General features: G+C 39.7%; 1 protein-coding gene across 3 annotated transcripts; it reads left to right on the top strand.

The window, feature by feature from the left end:
• The first annotated feature begins 50 nt into the window (after window positions 1–50).
• LOC103040697 (proteoglycan 4) lies at window positions 51–17,852 on the top strand. 3 transcript variants are annotated; one of them, XM_022663595.2, is made up of 7 exons: window positions 51–219; window positions 1,239–1,496; window positions 2,069–2,371; window positions 3,265–3,447; window positions 4,043–4,501; window positions 17,266–17,325; window positions 17,451–17,852. In XM_022663595.2, exons 1-7 carry the CDS (start codon window positions 162–164, stop codon window positions 17,600–17,602), a joined length of 1,473 nt encoding a protein of 490 aa, XP_022519316.2. In that variant the 5' UTR covers window positions 51–161; the 3' UTR covers window positions 17,603–17,852. The 3 variants fall into 3 exon arrangements, with proteins under 3 accessions (XP_022519316.2, XP_022519314.2, XP_022519313.2); XM_022663593.2 differs by having other exon boundaries at window positions 55–219; window positions 3,262–3,447; window positions 4,046–4,501; XM_022663592.2 differs by having other exon boundaries at window positions 57–219; window positions 3,262–3,447.
• Window positions 17,853–19,773: the final 1,921 nt, after the last annotated feature.

The following is a 19,773-nucleotide window of genomic DNA, read 5'->3' as shown; positions in this document are numbered from 1 at the left end:
TGTACTAATATATATATATATATATATATATTTTCTGAAGTATGAGGATCTGTAGCTTTAAGGGAACAAATGGGAGGTGGTCAGAGTGTCAGAATGTCTTGTCTCTGTTCTTTATGTGTTTTTTTCTGACTGACCAGGAGTGAAAGAGGACAGGACAGGTCATGGAGGTTTTACAAGGACTCTTTGTTCTACTCATAGCTGTTCTAACATCTCCACAAGGTAAAATACTCTTATACTACACATTTTTCAAAACAAACTGTACAATTAGTGTCATTTAGACTGGGTTTAATGCAAAACGCTTCATTTTCGGTAAACTTACCCAGTCAGAATTGCTCACAGTTGTTGGTAATGAGTATACTGCCTTGTGTCTAAGACACAGTTTTACCTGTGTTTTGAGAAGATTTGGATCTAATATGTAGTTTTAAAATTGCATATCTTTAGAATAGTGGAAGTGTACTTAATTAGATTTAGTGACATTTGGCTTCCACAATCACCACTGTACAGAAATCTTTTGTATTTTGCATTTGTTGCACCTACAGTGTCATGAAAAGGTTTGTGCACTGTGAAAGATGAAGTGAGTAAAAGATGAACTCATCTATATAGGCATAATGTTAAAAATGAAATGTTATTTTCTATCAAGATAGTTTCTATCAAGTAGTTTTTTAGATTAGTTTATTATTTATTTAACCAATTTTAGAGTACACTGTGCTAAATTTGGATATCTTTCTAAGGGAACTGCTCATCGAATTGATAAAAGGCACATCAAACCCATGTTTGTCTGCAAAATACTTTAAGGAATATTTAACAGACCTTCACTGAATTGAGCCAGTAAATGAAAACGTTTCTTACATGCTCACCGCTAAATTAATTGGCAGAAACATTGGACGTTTCAGAATCCTGTGTGCTGTTAAAGATAAATTATATATTTTTGACTGAACTGATTGGCTGCTACAAAATGCTGTCTTTAAAAGCTGTAATTCTCACCAACAGAGGTGTAAAAACTATGTATTTCCTTTTATTTTAAAACTGTGAAATATAGAAATAAAAAGTATTTTTGTTTAAAATATTAAATAAATATATTTAATATATAAACTTAGGAATTTTGGAAGTCTACTTGCTAAACTATTTACAGTGACATATTTTGATCAATGTTTTTCTGCTCACTCTGTAACTGTAACAGAAGTTTTAGTAACCCTGAAAGTGATGAACGATTGTGACTGGATCTTTTCTTTCTGTAGATTCCGTCTTCTGTGTACCTCAAATCGCTCCAGAAAATACGATAACCAGGCTCAGCAGCCCACTGACCCTCAACTGTTCATCATCCTGTCCCCATGGCAAGGCTACATGGAAAGTTATGCAGGATTCTCTCTTTGCAAGTGTAAATCCTCATGGGCACTACAGCACCATGGAGGTCCAAAGCATTACAATGGAACACACATCTTTTACCTGTGAAGAAAGGTGTGACAAAAAACGTTCAAGAACGGTCAAGCTTTATCGTAAGTACCAGATTTCAGAAAATAGCTAATAGACTTACATATGTGGTTTCTGACATGATATACTCACTACAGTGTTATGTAGAACAGAACTGTTCAACATGGTGGTGAATGAACCTTTAAAAGCTCCCACATAAAGTTATTACACCAAATGCATCTTTGAACTTGAAAAACATGTTTTTAAAACTGCACATCCTTAAAACTGTGGAGTGCTACATTCTTCAGTGTGGCAAACAAATAGCTATAGAATTTTAACATATTGTGTTTAATAAAACCATGCAAACAAATCATTTTATGTGTGGTTTTAGTTTAAGCAGACTCGGTTTGTCTATTGTTGTGACCTAAATGAAGATCAGAACACATTTAATGATCAATTTATGCAGAAATCCAAGTAATCCCAAAGGGTTCACATACGTTGTCATGCAACTGTATTGATTAAAGTAACTGCTTAGCAAAACCAAAGCCTGAAATTATACAACATTAATCACTGGGGGTCCCCAGACTCCCCCTTTGCATGTTTAATTGGTTTAATTAATCCCAATAATGCCAGTTTTATTATTTTGTTCTCCAAAAAGATTTTTTAGGCCCAACCATCACCACTGACCCAAAGGATCCAGAGACAGGTCAACCATTCCAGGTGAAGTGTGAGGTGAAAATTCATCCAGGCCTTTCAGCAGAGCTGGAGTTAACACATGGAGAGAGGGTCCTGTCCAACCAGACAAAGTGTCCAGAAAATTTCTCCAGCATTCTCCAAACCTGTGAGGTTTCTTCTAAAGAGAACATTTTGGTGTCTGAAGCCCAGTACAAGTGTGAGGCTACTCTGCGAAAAGATTCCTCACAACGCATTGAATCAGCGAATTTATCATTGAAACTCAGAGGTATGTCACACAATGTCAATTTACACTGAGGGCAGCACTGTTTCTATCATATTTCTGATCAAATTACTAGGGCTAGGCCCATTTCCACTTTGAGTAAAATGTGAATAAATCCTTCCATTTTTTGTTTACTAAAAATACAAACTCAATTTCAAATGAGTTGAGATGATGGGTAAAATAAATGTAAATAAAAATAGAGTATAATGATTTGTAAACATCACACCCATATTTTACTCACAATAAAACTTGATGGCAGCAACACATCTCAACAAATTGGGACAGGGCAACAGAAAGCTGGAGAAAGGAGGAGGATCAATGTGTATCTAACTCACAGGACTGGGTATAAAAAGTTCATTTGAGAGTGTCAGAGTTTCTCAGAAGCAAACATCACAGAAAAAAAAGGAAAATGTTCCTCAGTGTAAAATTGTGAGGACTTTGTATATCCATCTACAGTATATGACATCGTTAGAAGCTTCAGAGAACCTACAGAAACATGTCTGACAGTCAGTATTGGGTGCTGGTGTTCTTCTGTACAGACTGTACTGATTCTGTACTGTAAATCACTACATAGGCTCAGGAACACTTCTGCCTGTAAACACAGTCACTCATTGCAATCCTTAAATGCAGGCAAAAGCTGCATCACGCAAAGAAGAATTCATGTGATAACATGACCCAAAAACGCTGCCTTTTTTCTCTTTTATCGAAATTTTACACAATGTCTAAGCTTTTTTTCTTGCAAACATTTTAACACCATTGGTTGGGACTAGACTGCAGTTGGCTGAATAGGTGTGGGTACACTGTTTTGAGCTGAATTAGCAGATATATGATAGAGATACAACCACATGCTAGATGTATCGATTGGCTTCCTGATGGGATATTTTCATGTGTTCCAGAAGCTGCTTTGACCACACACCTTCCTACAGAGACCACACCCCTTGCTAAAGAGACCGTAGCCTTTCCTAAAGAGACCACACCCCTTCCTACAGCATCCACCCCTAAGTCCACAGCATCAGTGGTCACCAAGGAAGTAACCATCCAAACAGACCTGCTGAACACTCAATCTAACACTGCTTTGAAAAGTAAGGTTTTATTTTTTCTCCTCTGTACACACCTACATATGGAGGATACATGAAGGGTGCAACAAACAGAGGTCCCCAAATAAAATGTGTATTTGACCCCAGTTTGATTTTAGTGGCCTGAACCGAAGGTAGAACTTGTTATTATCAGAATACTGTGCCTTCAGGCATCTCAATTCAATTCAATTCAATTTTGATTATAAACCCTGAGATCTAAGTTATCGCCATGGTTCATAATAGGGCTTTATACGTTAACAGGAGAATTTTATAGTCTATGCGGAATTTGACTGGAAGCCAGTGCAGTGCTGACAGGACTGGACTAATATGGTCAAATGTTCTAGTTTTAGTGAGCATTTTAAACTAGCTGAAGTTTATTTAAGTTACTGCAGGAACAACCTGACAGTAACGCATTACAATAATCTAGCCTTGAGGTAATGAAGGCATGTACTCATTTTATTGCAGGAATAAGGCATTTCTTATAACTTAAAAATGTGAGAGTGTCAGAGTGTAAACTGTTTTGAGCTGAATTAGCAGATATATGATCCACATGCTTGATGTATCTATTGGCTTTCTGATGGGATATTTGAATGTGTTCCAGAAGCTGCTTCGACCACACACCTTCCTACAGATACCACACCCCTTGCTAAAAAGACCGAAGCCGTTCCTAAAGAGACCACACCCCTTCCTAAAGAGACCACACCCCTTCCTACAGAGACCACACCCCTTCCTAAAGAGACCACACCACTTGCTAAAAAGACCGTAGCCTTTCCTAAAGAGACCACACCCCTTGCTAAAAAGACCGTAGCCTTTCCTAAAGAGACCACACCCCTTGCTAAAGAGACCGTAGCCTTTCCTAAAGAGACCACACCCCTTGCTAAAGAGACTGTAGCCTTTCCTAAAGAGACCACACCCCTTGCTAAAGTGACTGTAGCCTTTCCTAAAGAGACCACACCCCCTCCTACAGCATCCACAACAAAGTCCACAGCATCAGTGGTCACCAAGAGAGTAACCATTCAAACAGACCTGCTGAACACTCAATCTAACACTGCTTTGAAAAGTAAGGTTTTATTTTTTCTCCTCTGTACACACCTACATATGGAGGATACATGAAGGGTGCAACAAACAGAGGTCCCCAAATAAAATGTGTATTTGACCCCAGTTTGATTTTAGTGGCCTGAACTGAAGGTAGAACTTTAAGAGAGTTAAACGTGTTATTATCAGAATACAAGCCCAATGCCTTCAGGCATCTCAATTCAATTCAATTCAGTTTTGATTATGAAGCGCTTTTTACAACAGAAGTTGTCACAAAGCAGGTTTACAGAGAAAAACAGCACCAGCAGTTAATTTACAGTTTCCTCTGTCCATGAAGCCCTGGATCTGCAGCCTTATCTAAAGGGAAAAACATTAATTACCAAAAGCTAAACTAAACAAGTAAGTTTTCAGTCTAGACTTAAAGATTGAGACAGTAGGTGTGTCCCAATTAAGGGGCTGCATCGTTGGAAGGACTCATTTGAAGGCCATTATGTCACCACGGTGCGACTAGACTGTCCCATTTCAAAGACTCCTTCAAATGCAGCCGGCGAATGCAGCCTACTTTTCCTCAGTAACTAAGGATCCATCTGGCTCATCCTTCACAGCCTACAGTATCCCAAGATTTATTGCATATATATATATAAACTAAATAATACTTTATTCTAATTTATTCTCTTTTTTCAACATTTCAAACTCCCTTTTATTTGTTTATGTTCAGTTCCACCTGTTCACATTTAAAATATTTAAGTAACTGCACAGTTAATTAACCTGGACTTAATTAATTTGGTATTTTGAGGTCTGAAGCAAAACTTGAATCAAAATCTCTGTCTCATTTCTCAGCTCTGACTTCGGTTGTGGTGGGTAGAATCTCAAACAGGAAACAGGAAATACTCCGTAGGGTAGACTGTCCCATTTCAGTACTGCCATCGCAGCCTACCCATCCTTCGAAGAACACACCTTCATAGACCACATCCTTACAATGATGCAGCCCCTGAATTGGGACACACCTAGTGTCTGAGTCCCAAACATATTCGGGGAGATTATTCCAGAGTTGAGGCGCTTTATAAGAGAAAGCTCTTCCTCCTGCAGAGCTCCTCTGAATTTTAGAAACTACTAAGAAACCAGCACCCTGAGATCTAAGTAATCACGGTGGCTCATAATAGGAGATGAGGTCTCGTAAATACTCAGGAGCGAGCCCGTGTAGGGCTTTATACGTTAACAGGAGAATTTTATAGTCTATGCGGAATTTGACTGGAAGCCAGTGCAGTGCTGATAGTACTGGACTAATATGCTCAAATTTTCTAGTTTTAGTAAGGACCCTGGCTGCAGCATTTTGAACTAGCTGAAGTTTATTTAAGTTACTGCAGGAACATCCAGACAGTAACGCATTAGAATAATCTAGCCTTGAGGAAATGAAGGCATGTACTATTTGTTTTTGCAGGGATAAGGCATTCCTTATAACTTAAAAAAATCATCTCATAACTTAAACATAACATAGGATATTTATTTTTCATATTTAAACTAGACAGAAATAACATTTGCAAAAATTGGCAAGGTTAACATAAACAGTGGTGTGGTGATTTCTTATTTTTTTGCATGTGTTTTACTCTTAACTGTTTAAGATCATCAAATAAATTCAAATATTAGTCAAAGACAACACGAGTAAACACAAAATGCAGTTGAAAATGCAAGTTGAAGGTTTTTATTATTAAGGGATAAAAAAATCCAAACCTACCTGTCCCTGTGTGAAAAAGTGTTTACCCCCAAAACTCATTAACTGGTTGGGCCACACTTAGCAGCAATAAATGCAGTCAAGCATTTGCGGTCATTTGCAAGGAGTGTTTCGCAGCGTTGTGGGGGAATTTTGACACTTCTTTGTAAAGTTGTTGTAATTCTGACACATTTAAGGGTTTTCAAGCATGAACGGCCTTTTTAAGGTCATGCATCTCAATCGGATTCGGGTCAGGACTGTGACTAGGCCACTCCAAAGTTTTCATTTGGTTTTTCAGAAGTGGACTTGCTGGTGTGTTTTGGATCATTGTCCTGCTGCAGAACCCAAGTTCGTTTAAGCTTGAGGTCACGAACAGATGGTCTGACATTCTCCTTCAGGATCTTTTGGTAGACAGCAGAATTCACAGTTCCATTTATCACAGCAAGTCTTCCAGGCCCTGATGCAGCAAAACCGCCCCAGACCATCACACTACCACCACCATGTTTTAGGGGAGAGCGGGGTAATATGAGCCATTTTTTACATTTGCTCCTTGCTAGCTGAGCTACAATGATATATCAGTAAAATGTTAAATATTCCTATTAATTCAGGATGTTTCCTACCTATTAAAGTTATCAAAATGTCTTCAAGACAAAGGGCAATGAAAATATGTTTGTTTTTAAAAAAAAGTGGTCTTGTGTCTCACTTTACCCCAACTAAGGGGTAAACTAAGACAGACCAGAGAAATCAAGGGGGTAAAGTGAACCAGTTGGGGGTGTGCTGTTCCACTTATGTTTTCCACTTTTAAACTACCATTAACATTACAAGTTGTAACAATTACAATCCTTCTGTAACGCCACAGACGGGAGTCAGACGCTCGCGGTAAAAACAAAACAAGGCTTTATTATAAAGCACGTAAGCTGATAGGGTAGTCCGATAACAGGCGTGGGTCAAAGCCAGAAAAACAACCAACCAAAACATCAGAGTCGAATCACAAACCGAAAACGAAACCATAAAACAGAAGCAGAGTTCAATAAACCAGAAAATCACAAAACAAACAGAACAAAAGGGTAAGGCAGAAACGTAGTCGAAAAAGAACAAAACAAAGGTCATACACGGGTAATATAGACGGAAGAAGAACGCTCAGTATATCGCTGGAAATACAGAGAAACTACCTCACAACACGCGAGACAAACAGACTGATATTTATATTAAAACTAAATTACAAACACCTGAACACAGTCTAAAATTCCGGTGACGTAGAACGCCGGAGTGAGCCGCGGTTGGCTGAGTCCGAGCGCGTGGTGTTGACAGGGGCATGCTGGGAGGTGTAGTTCCGGACCGGGGATTGTCCATAGACGGGAACGGCAGAGTCAGAGAAAGGAACTACAGAGTCTGTGGCAGGCGTGACACCTTACAGCTAGATTGACAACCACCCATTCCAAAACTAATATCAGAGTAGTGTTAGAATCATGGAGTTTGGTCAGTTAAGCACATTTAAACACTTTAAAGTAACCTAAAAGTTTCCAAAAAGCAAACACAAGATAATATAATTCAAAATGTTTTAATTCACATTCACAGTCAGAACCAGCTAGTACTTAGTCTGGGGGTCAGAACATAAAACCATCAGAACCTGTTAGAACAGCCTGGTACTCAGGAAAGAGGATTAGAACATCAGCCTCATACTATACTCTATAACAAGGCCTACACTTCATCCAAGACCTGTAGGGTACAGTCTGGGGTTCAGAACATAAGACAATCAGAACCAGCTAGTACACAGTCTGAGGGTCAGAACATAAAACCATCAGAACCTGTTAGAACAGCCTGGGACTCAGGACACAAGATTAGAACATCAGCCTCATACTCTATAACAAACCTATGCTACATTCCAGCCCTGAAGGTTACAGGGAAAGGTGAAGAGTTGCTCTCTCCGTGTGGTTCCTCCAGGCCTATTAGGTTGAGGCAGCTTCTCCACCACATCACCTTTAGGAACATATGCCACATCAATTTATTTTATGGCAAATGTGGGTCTCTCCCACTGGTTCTTATTTCCCTGGATTCTTCTGAGGAATTGTGTAAGTATTTCATCGTCCTCCACCTTCTCAACCATGCCAACATAAAGAAGATTCCTGTTTTTGGTTGCAAAATTAACTAGGACAAAGTCACCTATGTTCAGATCTGTGTCTTCATGATCACTTCTCTCATCCTCAGAGCTCTCATCATCATCGAGTGGGACAGGGACATCACTCTCTTCAGAGCTGCTATCTATGATTTTCCTTTTGGGTGCTTTCTTTTTCAATTTTTTCTTTCTATTTTGCTTTTTCTTTGCCAGTTTCTTTTGTCTCCCTTCATACGCCTTTTCTATTGTCTGCTTCTCAGGAGTATCGGTTAGGATGGCTGTCTTCACACGCTTTCTTTTGGTTTGTGCTTTTGGGGGACATTTGGGAAGCGGTAGGATTTCTGGAGAAGATACATATCCAGGACGACTGGGAACATCTGAGTTAGCTGGCAGTGCAGATCTATGTGGACCACACAGAGTGAAAGGATCAGCGAGTGGATCGTCTGCAGGGTGTGGACCATCTGGATCATCCGAAGTGGATAGACCAGTGGATGCAGGCTGCAGCTCAGGGTTTGGCCGGTCTGATATCATGAATGGTTCAAACGCTTTCTCAGGGAAAATATCTCTATTATATGGGAAAATCCCAGTGAACTTGAATCCAGAAGTGATATTACATGGTGTCATTGCTGAAAAGAAGGCCTTATTCACAAGTCCTGCAATCTGGTATATGGAGACTGTTTTGCCAGGGTTAGATCTGATCCACCCATCAAGAGCTCAGTTGTATAGGGTCTTAAACGGGCCCTACACGGCCATGTCAAGAGGCTGCAGGCGATGGGGTGTGGGGTGGAAGGGTGAGCAATACAATACCATTGCTCTTTGCTTTTTCGACTGCCTTGAGTGAGATGTGAGCTTTAAGATTATCAAGAATTAGCAGCATGGGACGGTCAGGAGTGCACTAAGTGTGCTGTATAAGGTGATCAAGGAACTCAGGCCAGGTGTCTTCATTCATCCATCCTGTTTTGGTGGAGGCACCTATGGCTCCTGCAGGTGCTCCTGTCATGAAGTTGTCCTTAAACCTAACTCTGGGGAAGACAAGCATGGGAGGTATGGCATTCCCAGCAGCATTCACAGCACACACCACATTCACCAGTTCTCCTCTCTCAGATGATGTGATAGAACCAACTTGCTTTTTACCTTTTTCTGTCGCAACCTGAATCAAATAGAAAACTTAGAATTAATGTTGTGCGCAATAAGTAAGCTACTATTGGTCTACAGGTACATGGTATTTTGTTTCAGTCCATTAATATTTTGCCGTTCAAAGGTTCACTAGTCATTATCACAATCCACTCACTATTAGTCTGGTGCTCTAAGGTATCATGTATAGCGTACCTGCCGTGGTTTTTGAACTGTAAAGACATGTTTCGTCCACATTGTAAATCATGTGTGGAGGGAATGCGTGTCTGTTAAAGATGAGAGACAAGGGAAGAACCTTATTGTAATCAAAGCCAAAAATTACAGGTAAAGCCTCCAATAACTTATGCAACTAAAGAATTGATTCTGTCACCTGTCCATTACTACAGCTAGATTTTCGAAGAACTCCCTCACTGTTGTTTTATTCAAAGCTATAGCCCTTCACAGGGATGTTGCCTCAGGAGTGAGATGTTGACGTGCTAGGAATCTGCCAAACCACTCTATTCCTAAAAAGTACAGTATTCATTATTATAGATTTTGCTTTTGGAAAGTTAACCTACAGAATCATATATTCATTTAATCTCTTATCTATATAATCACTCTCTAGCCTACCTGCACATTGTTTCTCAGTCCAATTGGCTGGAACAGGGATATTGTTTCTCTCTGCGTATTCAAATGCCAATTCATGACACTTAACTGGAGAGAGGCCATGGAACTGGTGTTTGGCAAGCTCCTCCTCCATCTCATCTTTGAAAATTCTCTGTGCCTCAGCTACTGCACCCCAGGCTACTGATTTTACTGCCACTTTTATTTTTTTTTCTTTATGAATCCTTGTAGGGTTGATTTGTCAATATTTCTATCCCTTCCAGCTTTTCTTAAGGACTTCTTTCCTTGCATAACCTCAGCAGCTGCACTCTCCAAATCTGCAAGGGTTGTCTGGACCCAGATTGTCTTCCTGGTGTACTTTCTTGGCATGACGGCTTTTCTGCAATGTTTATGACATTAGAAATATGTAATGTAATATTACAAAATTTATATATAATATTTATATATAATGTAATATAGACTAAACTCATTTTGTGCCTCATGGTGGGTTAAAGTATTCACTTAGTGTGCTTTGAGTTTACTTGATTATCCTCTGCTTGTAAGGTAGGCTGGCTTTAAGATACTTTTAGCTTAATTCTGTTAGAACTGTTTTTGTAATCTTGGGCTTGTTGGGACTTGTTGATTTGGGTAGCTGATTCAGGTGTGGTTTCTGGCTAGTTAAGGTGTGAATTAGAGAGGTGTGGCTAACAGCCTGCAGTTGTTGATAAATTAAGTGTGTTATCCGTGCACGTCTGTAGCGGTTTGTGCAAGGACTCTTTGACTCTTTGATCAGCAAATTTTAGTCTTTCAATTTCAAATCAAACAGTAAAACTTAAGATTTGACAATGTGCTTCCAAATTCCTACTCTCATCTCCTGCAACACCCGTAGACACCGGCATCAGGGCAGAAACCGCAATCCTAGCAACCTGTTGTACCCACCTAGTTCATTAAGTTCTCAGGTGTTGGTGCATGGGGGACTCTGGAATTGCCATTCTGCAGTTCTGAAGGCCGACTTCATCACAGCTTTTGCCTCTGCTCAATCTCTGGACTTCCTGGCTCTGACTGAGACTTGGATCACTCCAGAAAACTCTGCAACTCCAGCTGCCCTGTCATCTGCTTTTGCCTTCTCCCACTCTCCACGGCCAACCGGCAGGGGTGGTGGAACTGGCCTGCTTCTGTCTCGTAAGTGGTCCTTCACTGTACTCTCTTTTCTGCATCTTGACATCTCTTCTTTTGAATTTCATGCTGTCACTATCTCTTTTCCTGTTAAACTCCATATCATTGTTCTCTATCGTCCTCCTGGCCCACTGGGCAACTTCATTGATGAACTGGACACTCTCCTGAGTGGGTTACCGGTTGAATCCTCACTTATCCTCCTTGGTGACTTCAACCTCCCCTCAGAGAAACTACAGTCATCCTGTCTTCTTCCACTTCTGTCTTCTTTTTCTCTCTCCCTCAATCTGTCTGCTCCAACTCACAGAGCAGGAAACACTCTAGACCTTGTCTTTAGCAGACCTGCTCCAGCTCTGGATCTAACTGTGACTCCTCTAGATTTCTCTGACCATCACTTCCTATCCTTCACTCTCTCTCTTCCTGCTCTTCCTACAAACACAACCTCTTCAACTTCCACTACTCATCGCAATCTTCGTGCTATATCTCCCTCCTCTCTTGCCTCAACTATCTTGACCACTCTTCCGAATCCTGACTCCTTCTCTTCCCTCCCTCTGGAAACAGCTACCAACACCTTCCTCTCATCTATCACCTCTTCCATCAACACTCTCTCTCCTCTTACTTCAAGGCCAGCAAAATCCTCTCCAGCCACCCCATGGCTGTCGGATGTTCTACGCAACAACCGTAGAGAGCTAAGGCTAGCCGAGAGGAAGTGGAAAAAATCTCAACAATACTCAGACCTCTGCTCTTACCAATCTCTCCTATCCCGATTTTCAACAGAGGTAACTGCTGCAAAATCCTCTTTCTACAAAAGGAAACTGGAAGAATCAGCATCTGACCCTCGCAAACTCTTCACCATCTTCTCATCTCTTCTAAACCCTCCCACTCCTCAACCTCCCACAACCCTCTCCCCGGATGATTTTGTCAACTCCTTTGAGGAGAAAGTAGCAAATATCCGCCAATCCTTTCCCCCTGCCTCTACCCTTCCCACCAAGCTCTATCTTCCACATTCTACCTCTCTGTCTCAATTCTCTCTGCTTTCCACAGATGAAATCCTTCATCTTCTACATTCTAACAATCCAACCACTTGCCCACTTGACCCTTTACCATCTTCCCTCGTTCAGACAATTGCTCCTGACCTCCTTCCGTTCATCACTCACATCATTAACATCTCTCTATCATCTGGTCATGTTCCATCAACTTTTAAGACTGCCAGAGTGGTTCCTATCTTGAAGAAACCAACTCTAGACAGCTTGGACGTTGGCAACTACAGGCCAGTTTCTCTCCTCTCTTTCCTTTCCAAAGTCCTTGAGCGTGCTGTCTACAACCAACTTTCTCTCTTTCTCACTCAGAACAATCTTCAGGATCCAAACCAGTCTGGCTTCAAACCTGCACATTCTACTGAAACTGCCCTCATTGCAGTTACAGAGAAGCTTCATGCAGCAAAAGCTACTAACCTGTCATCTGTTCTGATTCTGCTTGATCTCTCTGCTGCTTTCGACACGGTCAACCACAGCATTCTCCTTTCCATCCTCACCAGCCTTGGAATCACTGGCTCTGCATGGCAGTGGTTTGCATCGTACCTGGAGGACCGTTCCTACCAGGTAACTTGGCAAGGGGCAACATCTGCTCCATGCAGACTCTCCACTGGGGTTCCACAAGGCTCGGTGCTTGGTCCTCTTCTTTTCTCACTCTATACTCGCTCTCTGGGTGAAATAATATCTTCTCATGGATTCTCATACCACTGCTATGCTGATGACACTCAACTAATCCTTTCATTTCCTCCTTCCGACACTCAGGTTTCATCCCGCATCTCAGCATGTCTCAATGATGTGGATGAGTTCTCATCACCTAAAACTCAACCCCAGCAAGACTGACCTTCTGTTCATCCCAGGAACTACAAGCCCTCACAACAATCTCTCCATCTCTTTCGAGAACTCACTGGTCACTCCATCGGCAGAAGCAAGAAGCCTCGGTGTAGTAATGGATGACCAGTTATCGTTCTCGAGCCATATTGCAAATCTGACTCGGTCATGCAGATTTCTCCTGTACAACATTCGAAGAATTCGACCGTTTCTGTCTCAGGATGCCACTCAGGTGCTTGTGCAGTCTCTTGTCATCTCAAGACTTGACTACTGCAACTCTCTACTGGCTGGTCTTCCACTGCGAGCCACCAAACCACTACAGTTAATTCAGAACGCGGCAGCACGACTCGTCTTCAATCTTCCGAAGTTCAGTCATGTGACTCCTTTGCTGCGTTCCCTCCACTGGCTTCCTGTTGGCGCCCGCATCCGATTCAAAACCCTGACGCTGGCCTACAAGGCAAAAAACGGACCAGCACCTTCATACCTGATGGCGATGGTCAAAGCCAGATCTGCACCAAGAGCTCTTAGAGCTTCCAGTACGGCTCGGCTCGAACCTCCATCACTCAAAACACACAGAAAACAGACATCCAGACTCTTCTCTGCGCTGGCACCAAGGTGGTGGAATGAACTTCCACTGGATGTCAGAACAGCAGAGTCACTCACGGTCTTCAAACGTCGACTGAAGACACATCTTTTCAAAGAGTTCCTAAACTAATAATAAAAAAAAATAAAAAAAAAGGTTCCTAGGGTTCTTAACATGATTAAGCTCTATGTATCTCTTGATCCTAGTCTACAAACTAGCTTTGGATATCTTAAGTAACTTTGAAGCACTGTTGTAAGTCGCTCTGGATAAGGGCGTCTGCTAAATACCATAAATGTACCGTATTTTTCGGACTATAAGGCGCACTTAAAAACTTTTAATTTTCACAAAAATTGACAGTGCGTCTTATAATACGGTGCGCCTTTTGTATGGATTTTACTCGTCAGGTTGTAAGGAGCAGTAAACACACACTCCGTGCAGCGTTATACAGAGTTTCAGTGCTATACAGAGTCCAGAGCCGTGCAGCTCCGAGGCTGGAGCAGCAAATAGCATTAGCTAGCTTATTCACTGTTCAGAGATCAGTATTATCTAAATTTTACCCGTCAGGTGTAAGGAGCAGTAAACACACACTCCGGTGCAGAGCCGTGCCGCTCCGAGGCTGGAGCAGCAATAAATAGCATTAGCTAGATGCTAACCGCTTAGCTAGCTAGCTTTTTCACTGTTCAGAGATCAGTATTTTCTAAATTTAGCACTTTTAATACTGCTGGAGCAGTATTATTAGAGTTAGATGCTAATCGCTAAGCGTTCACCGTTCAGAGGTGAGTTATCGGCCTGTAAGTCTGTGCTGCTTTGCCTGGCTAGCATTAGCTAGATGCTAAGCGCTAACTCTCTCAGAGGTGAGTTTTATCAGCCTGTAATCTGCTTGTTTACCGTGTTAAAACAAGCTACGGGGGACGAATCGCTAGCTAATATCTCACTGTCTTACCAGAACACGCAGGATTACTCAGTGTAACGCTGTCGTTTAAGTTTGGGTTAACTTTACTAGTTTAGGTGACTAGCTAGCGTGCTAGCGGATAGCTATGCTAACGCTGGTGCAGCAAGCCTTAGTGGACATCTGGAAATCTAAGCTTACTGTAAATAAACTGAAGCACGTTACTCACCCAAATAAACAGTTTTCAGGAGAGGAATCTGTGTAGATTAATATCCAGCACTCGTTTGACTTTGAAATAGCTAGATTTGTATACTGAGACGCTCCACCGGCAAGCGACCACCCCCGGTGGGGGAAGGGAAACATGGCGCCACCCCTGTTCACTTTGATATAGGCACCCTTTCTAGTGTCACTTAACGCGCCTTATAATGCGATGCGCCCTATGTATGGAAAAATAGCAGAAAATAGGCGTTCTTTGATAGTGCGTCTTATAATACGGTGCGCCTTATAGTCCGAAAAATACGGTAAATGTAAATGTAAATGTTAAAGTGTGACAGTGTCTCACTTAACCCCACAGCCACCATTTAAAAAAAAAACATCTCTAGCAATTCAGGCTAATCTTCAACTAGCATCAATCACATGGTTTGATATGTTGAAAGTTCATCAACATGTATGATATACATTTTTCTATGTGAATCCATTTACTTTGATGAAATAGTTGATTTAGTTAAAAGCAAGACAATCTACTTTTACATGCAAAAAACTTTTTTTGTGGAAAAAACAAAACTTACCAGCACCAGCAACAACTTCCTCTTCCTAGTAGTGGGACATGGGAGGGACTTGACAACATAATGGTCACATGACCACAATTGTGTTCAGTTGTCAAGATACAAGGAGTGTCTCACATTACCCGATGTCTCACATTACCCCGCTCTTGTTCTTTTTCTGGAATGCATTGTTTCTTTTACGCCAGATGTACTGGGACACACACCTTCAAAAAAGTTACTTTTGTTTCATCGGTCCACAGAATGTTTTCCCAAAAGTCTTGGGGATCATCAATATGTTTTCTGGCAAAACTGAGACGAGCCTTATTCAATTTTGCTTAGCAGTGGTTTTGTTGATGCATGTCTCTTTTTGCCCAGTCTCTTTCTTATGGTGGAGTCATAGACGCTGACTTGAACTGAGGCAGTTGAGGCTATTCTTTTGATGTTGTGTGGTCTTTTGTGACCTCTTGAATGAGTCACTGCAGTCTTGGGGTAATTTTGGTTGGCTGGCCACTCCTGGCAAGGTGTGTGAGTCAAAAACTTTTCCAGACTAATATATATCAATAACTTTTTTCATTTGTGCATAATTTTCTTGGATATTGTCATGATGTCTAGCTTTTGAGTATCTTTTGGTCACCTTTGCATTGTAAGGCAGGTTCTATTTCAGTGATTTCTTGATTGAGAACAGGCGTAGTAGTAATAAAAAAACTTTATTTAAAAACTGCTTTTTTCGTTTACTTGTGTTGTCTTTGATTCATTTGTTTAATGATCTAAAACATTTAAGAGTGACAAATATAGAGGCCAGACATTTTTTCACATCACTGTAAATTATATATATATATATATATAATCATTCAGAGTTATGAAATTTAAACAACTATGTTTTAGACAAAAAATGCATATTATATTTTTATTGACCTAATCACTGTTATTATGCCACAGGAGGCATTTTTGCAGAAATCTAGGTCTCATTATAAAATAACTTGTATACTGTCAAAAGTACAGTCAGTATAACATACAGTCGTATGAAAAAGTTTGGGGACCCCTGATAATGTTCATGATTTTCTTTATAAATCACTGTGTTCGTCTGCTATATGATATATTTAGCTGAAATTGCTAAACCAAACAAACAATGATATTTGAGAGGTGAAATTATGTTTATAGGATTATAGGATAGCAAAAATTATTTAAATCAAATTAGGCATGTGCATAAATTTGGACACCCCAACAACAGAAAAATGACATCAGTATTTAGTAGATCCTCCTTTTGCAGAAATAACAGCTTCCAAACACTTCCTATAGCTTCCAATGAGAGTCTGGCTTCTGGTTGAAGGTATTTTGGATCATTCTTCTTTACAAAACATCTCCAGTTCAGTCAGGTTTGATGGTTTTTGAACATGGACAGCCCACTATGACTGTTCTCATCATCCTTCTCCTCTGCTTATCTGAGATTTTACTTGACCTGCGACTTCAGGCCTTAACTAGAACTGTTCCTGTGGTCTTCCATGAGAGTTCTGTTTTGAGGCTCCCATGTTGCCACTTTTCAGAGAAGATGCAAAGAGAAGAAAAACTTGCAGTTGGCACCTTAACCCTATCTCATAATAAGATTTACCTGTGTATGTAGGTCAAGGGTCAATAAGCTTACCAAACAAATTTTTGTCAAGGGTCAATAAGCTTACCAAACAAATTTTTGTGTTCCAATTATTAGAGCTGAAGGTATTTTTTTTTAAATCAGTAAAACCAAAAGGGTGCCCAAATTTATGCACCTGCCAAATTTAGTTTAAAGAATTATTGCACAGTTTCTGTAAATCCTATAAACTTCAATTCACCTCTCAAATGTGTTCCTCTACTATATGATATATTTAACTGAAATTACTGATCCAAACAACCAGTGATTTATAAAGAAAAATCAGGGGTGCCCAAACCTTTTCATACCACTGTATAGCAGTATAATGACAGAGTTTATATGTTGTTCTAGGTTCTGCCGCTGTGAGAACATCATCATCAGCATCGTCATCCGATAAACAGGCAACTCTGAGTAAGACTGAAGTGTACATCCTATTACACACCAACTACACACTGACTACTAACTTATACAGGATTACTCTAAAGTGCGTGTTTAGTTAATCTGGTCTGTAATGCATGTATTCTCTTGTTTTTTAGATGAAAGCTCCTCCAGCACCATCTGGGTGGCAGTGATCATATGTGTGGTCATTCTGGTTTTGGTCATCTGCTTTGTCTTGTTCTTCTGTTTTAAGAAACGTAAAGAAGCACAGCCTCAGCAGAAAGAAACTCTCCAATTCTGTAATCTGTGATGTACAGTGTTCTGTTCAGCCAGCGGTTTAAACTTGATGATTTAAACAATTTAAACTAGATGAATTCTGACTAATGTCCCAGCTGGAAGCAGTCATTTAAATAAATCAAATATATTTACCAATTTAATGACAACACTGGCCAGAGAACACGCTTATAATCATATATTGGGTTATGCAGTGTTCCACTGCTGTGGCTTATGTAATCATATACTTTATATTACAATTCCAATAAAACTCAATAATTACAAAACAGTAAATGACTCATCTTTTCTAGCACTCTGAAAAAAAAAACAGCACAGTGCCCACATGGCACACCATAGCAACACCCTAGCAACTATCAAGAACACCACAGAGCCCACATAGCACAACCAAGCAACACCCTAGCAACAAAAAAGAACACCACAGTAACCATCTCCTGCAAACATCTTCTGCAACCTTCTCCACAACATGATTGCAACTAACTTTTGCAACCATTAGGAACACCAAAAACACCTAAATGTCCCAAATGAGGCAAACTCCATATCCAACACACCTTTTGTAACAGCAACAAAGTTGTTTAAATTTCATGTAACCACTGCATAACAACATATTTTTCAAGATTTACTCTAAATTAACAAATTCTTAAAAAAAAAATAGAGAAATGTTAACCTTCACTTTAAAATGTACATTTTATACCGTTTTATCTGAAGTTGTTGGGATTCTTTTTACTTCTGGTGCAACCTGGTTATATTGAATGATTCTTGCTTTTTTAAATAATACATTTTGAGTACCGGTATTTTTTGTTTATAATTTAGGTATTTCAATTAAACTTTTAGCTGATTTTATAAACATCAAGCAATTTAAATATTTCCAAGAATTTCCTGTTTACCAGTAGCTTTTGATATTAGTGACATCAAAGCCTTCGCACTCTTTTATTTTTAAGGGTCTGAGGACACTTGCTGCAAATCAGCAATTATTATTATTAATTTTATTTAATAATTCTCATATTGTCTCCAATGTCACCAAAGATTTAACTTTCCACTCTATCATGGTAAAACCTAAAGTTTAAAATAAGATCATTTTAGAAAAGCAAAAGGTTACCATGAACCATTCAAAAAACAACATTCAGAAACACAGACACACGCATGCATGGAAATTTGTTCACATGTTGCCAAGCCTGTATATAATCCTCAAGGGGGATTGCTAGTTGACTACCGATCTCTTACTGGGGGCTTGTGACAAAAGAACTAAGGTCTGAAGAGACTTGTGTGAGATCATACAGGAGAGAAGTTGTTCGGTTTACGGTGAAACATTTTTGGTTTAGACTTTTACTGCATATGATAAATATAAGATAAACATATGATAAATCATACATAATTCATCATCAGACTAAAAACTAATTGGTATGATATACAAATATTCCCACACAGCAGACTTTGGTGTTTGTTTGAGATTTTATTTCACACATACTAACGGTTTGAGAAATTATGAGCAGTAAATAATAGTTATGTAACATTTTTCTCCACAAAAAACAGTAACAATACATACTATCACTGTCCTATATATCAGAAGAGAAACAAACACAGTCCACAGTCATTACAAACGAAGAAGAACGGAGAGAGTCCACTGTCCTATGAACAAGAAGAGAAAAAGATAGTGTCTACAGTCCTTTAAAACCAGCTGCTGTTTGAGAATTTTAACAGATGCTCATTCTCACTCAAATGCTGGAGTTCTTAAAACAAAAATTAAAAGATAAAAAAAAATTAAAAAGCACTTAGACTGAACATAATTTTTTTTTTATTTCGCTTTGCTATTATTTAACTGAAATTCACTATTATTTATTTTTATTTATATCTGAAAAATAAAGCATTGTCACCCTGGCGTCTGGTGCTCAATTATATAAAACTGAAAACATTTGAAATACACAGAAATATAAAGCTGTATGTTAGCATTCGTTTCTTATCACCAGGGCAAATTTATTAAAATATTAAATATATTAATTCATTAATTAATATAATTAATTCCAGCGCTCTAAAATGTGCAGGCCACATAGCGGAGGTTGGTGCAGCTGGCGGCATTCTGCATGGCGTTGTCTGTTTTCTTAAAAAAAAAAAACATAATGTTTTAATAAATAACATTGGATCAAATGTAGTTTAAACAGCAAAGCCATGGTATAAAATACACTATAACCA

This window comes from Astyanax mexicanus, chromosome 8 (assembly GCF_023375975.1).
Source record: "Astyanax mexicanus isolate ESR-SI-001 chromosome 8, AstMex3_surface, whole genome shotgun sequence".
Classification (NCBI taxonomy): domain Eukaryota; kingdom Metazoa; phylum Chordata; class Actinopteri; order Characiformes; family Acestrorhamphidae; genus Astyanax; species Astyanax mexicanus.
The sequence above is the reverse complement of the archived record's forward strand: the minus strand, read 5'-3'. Positions and strand labels throughout refer to the sequence as shown.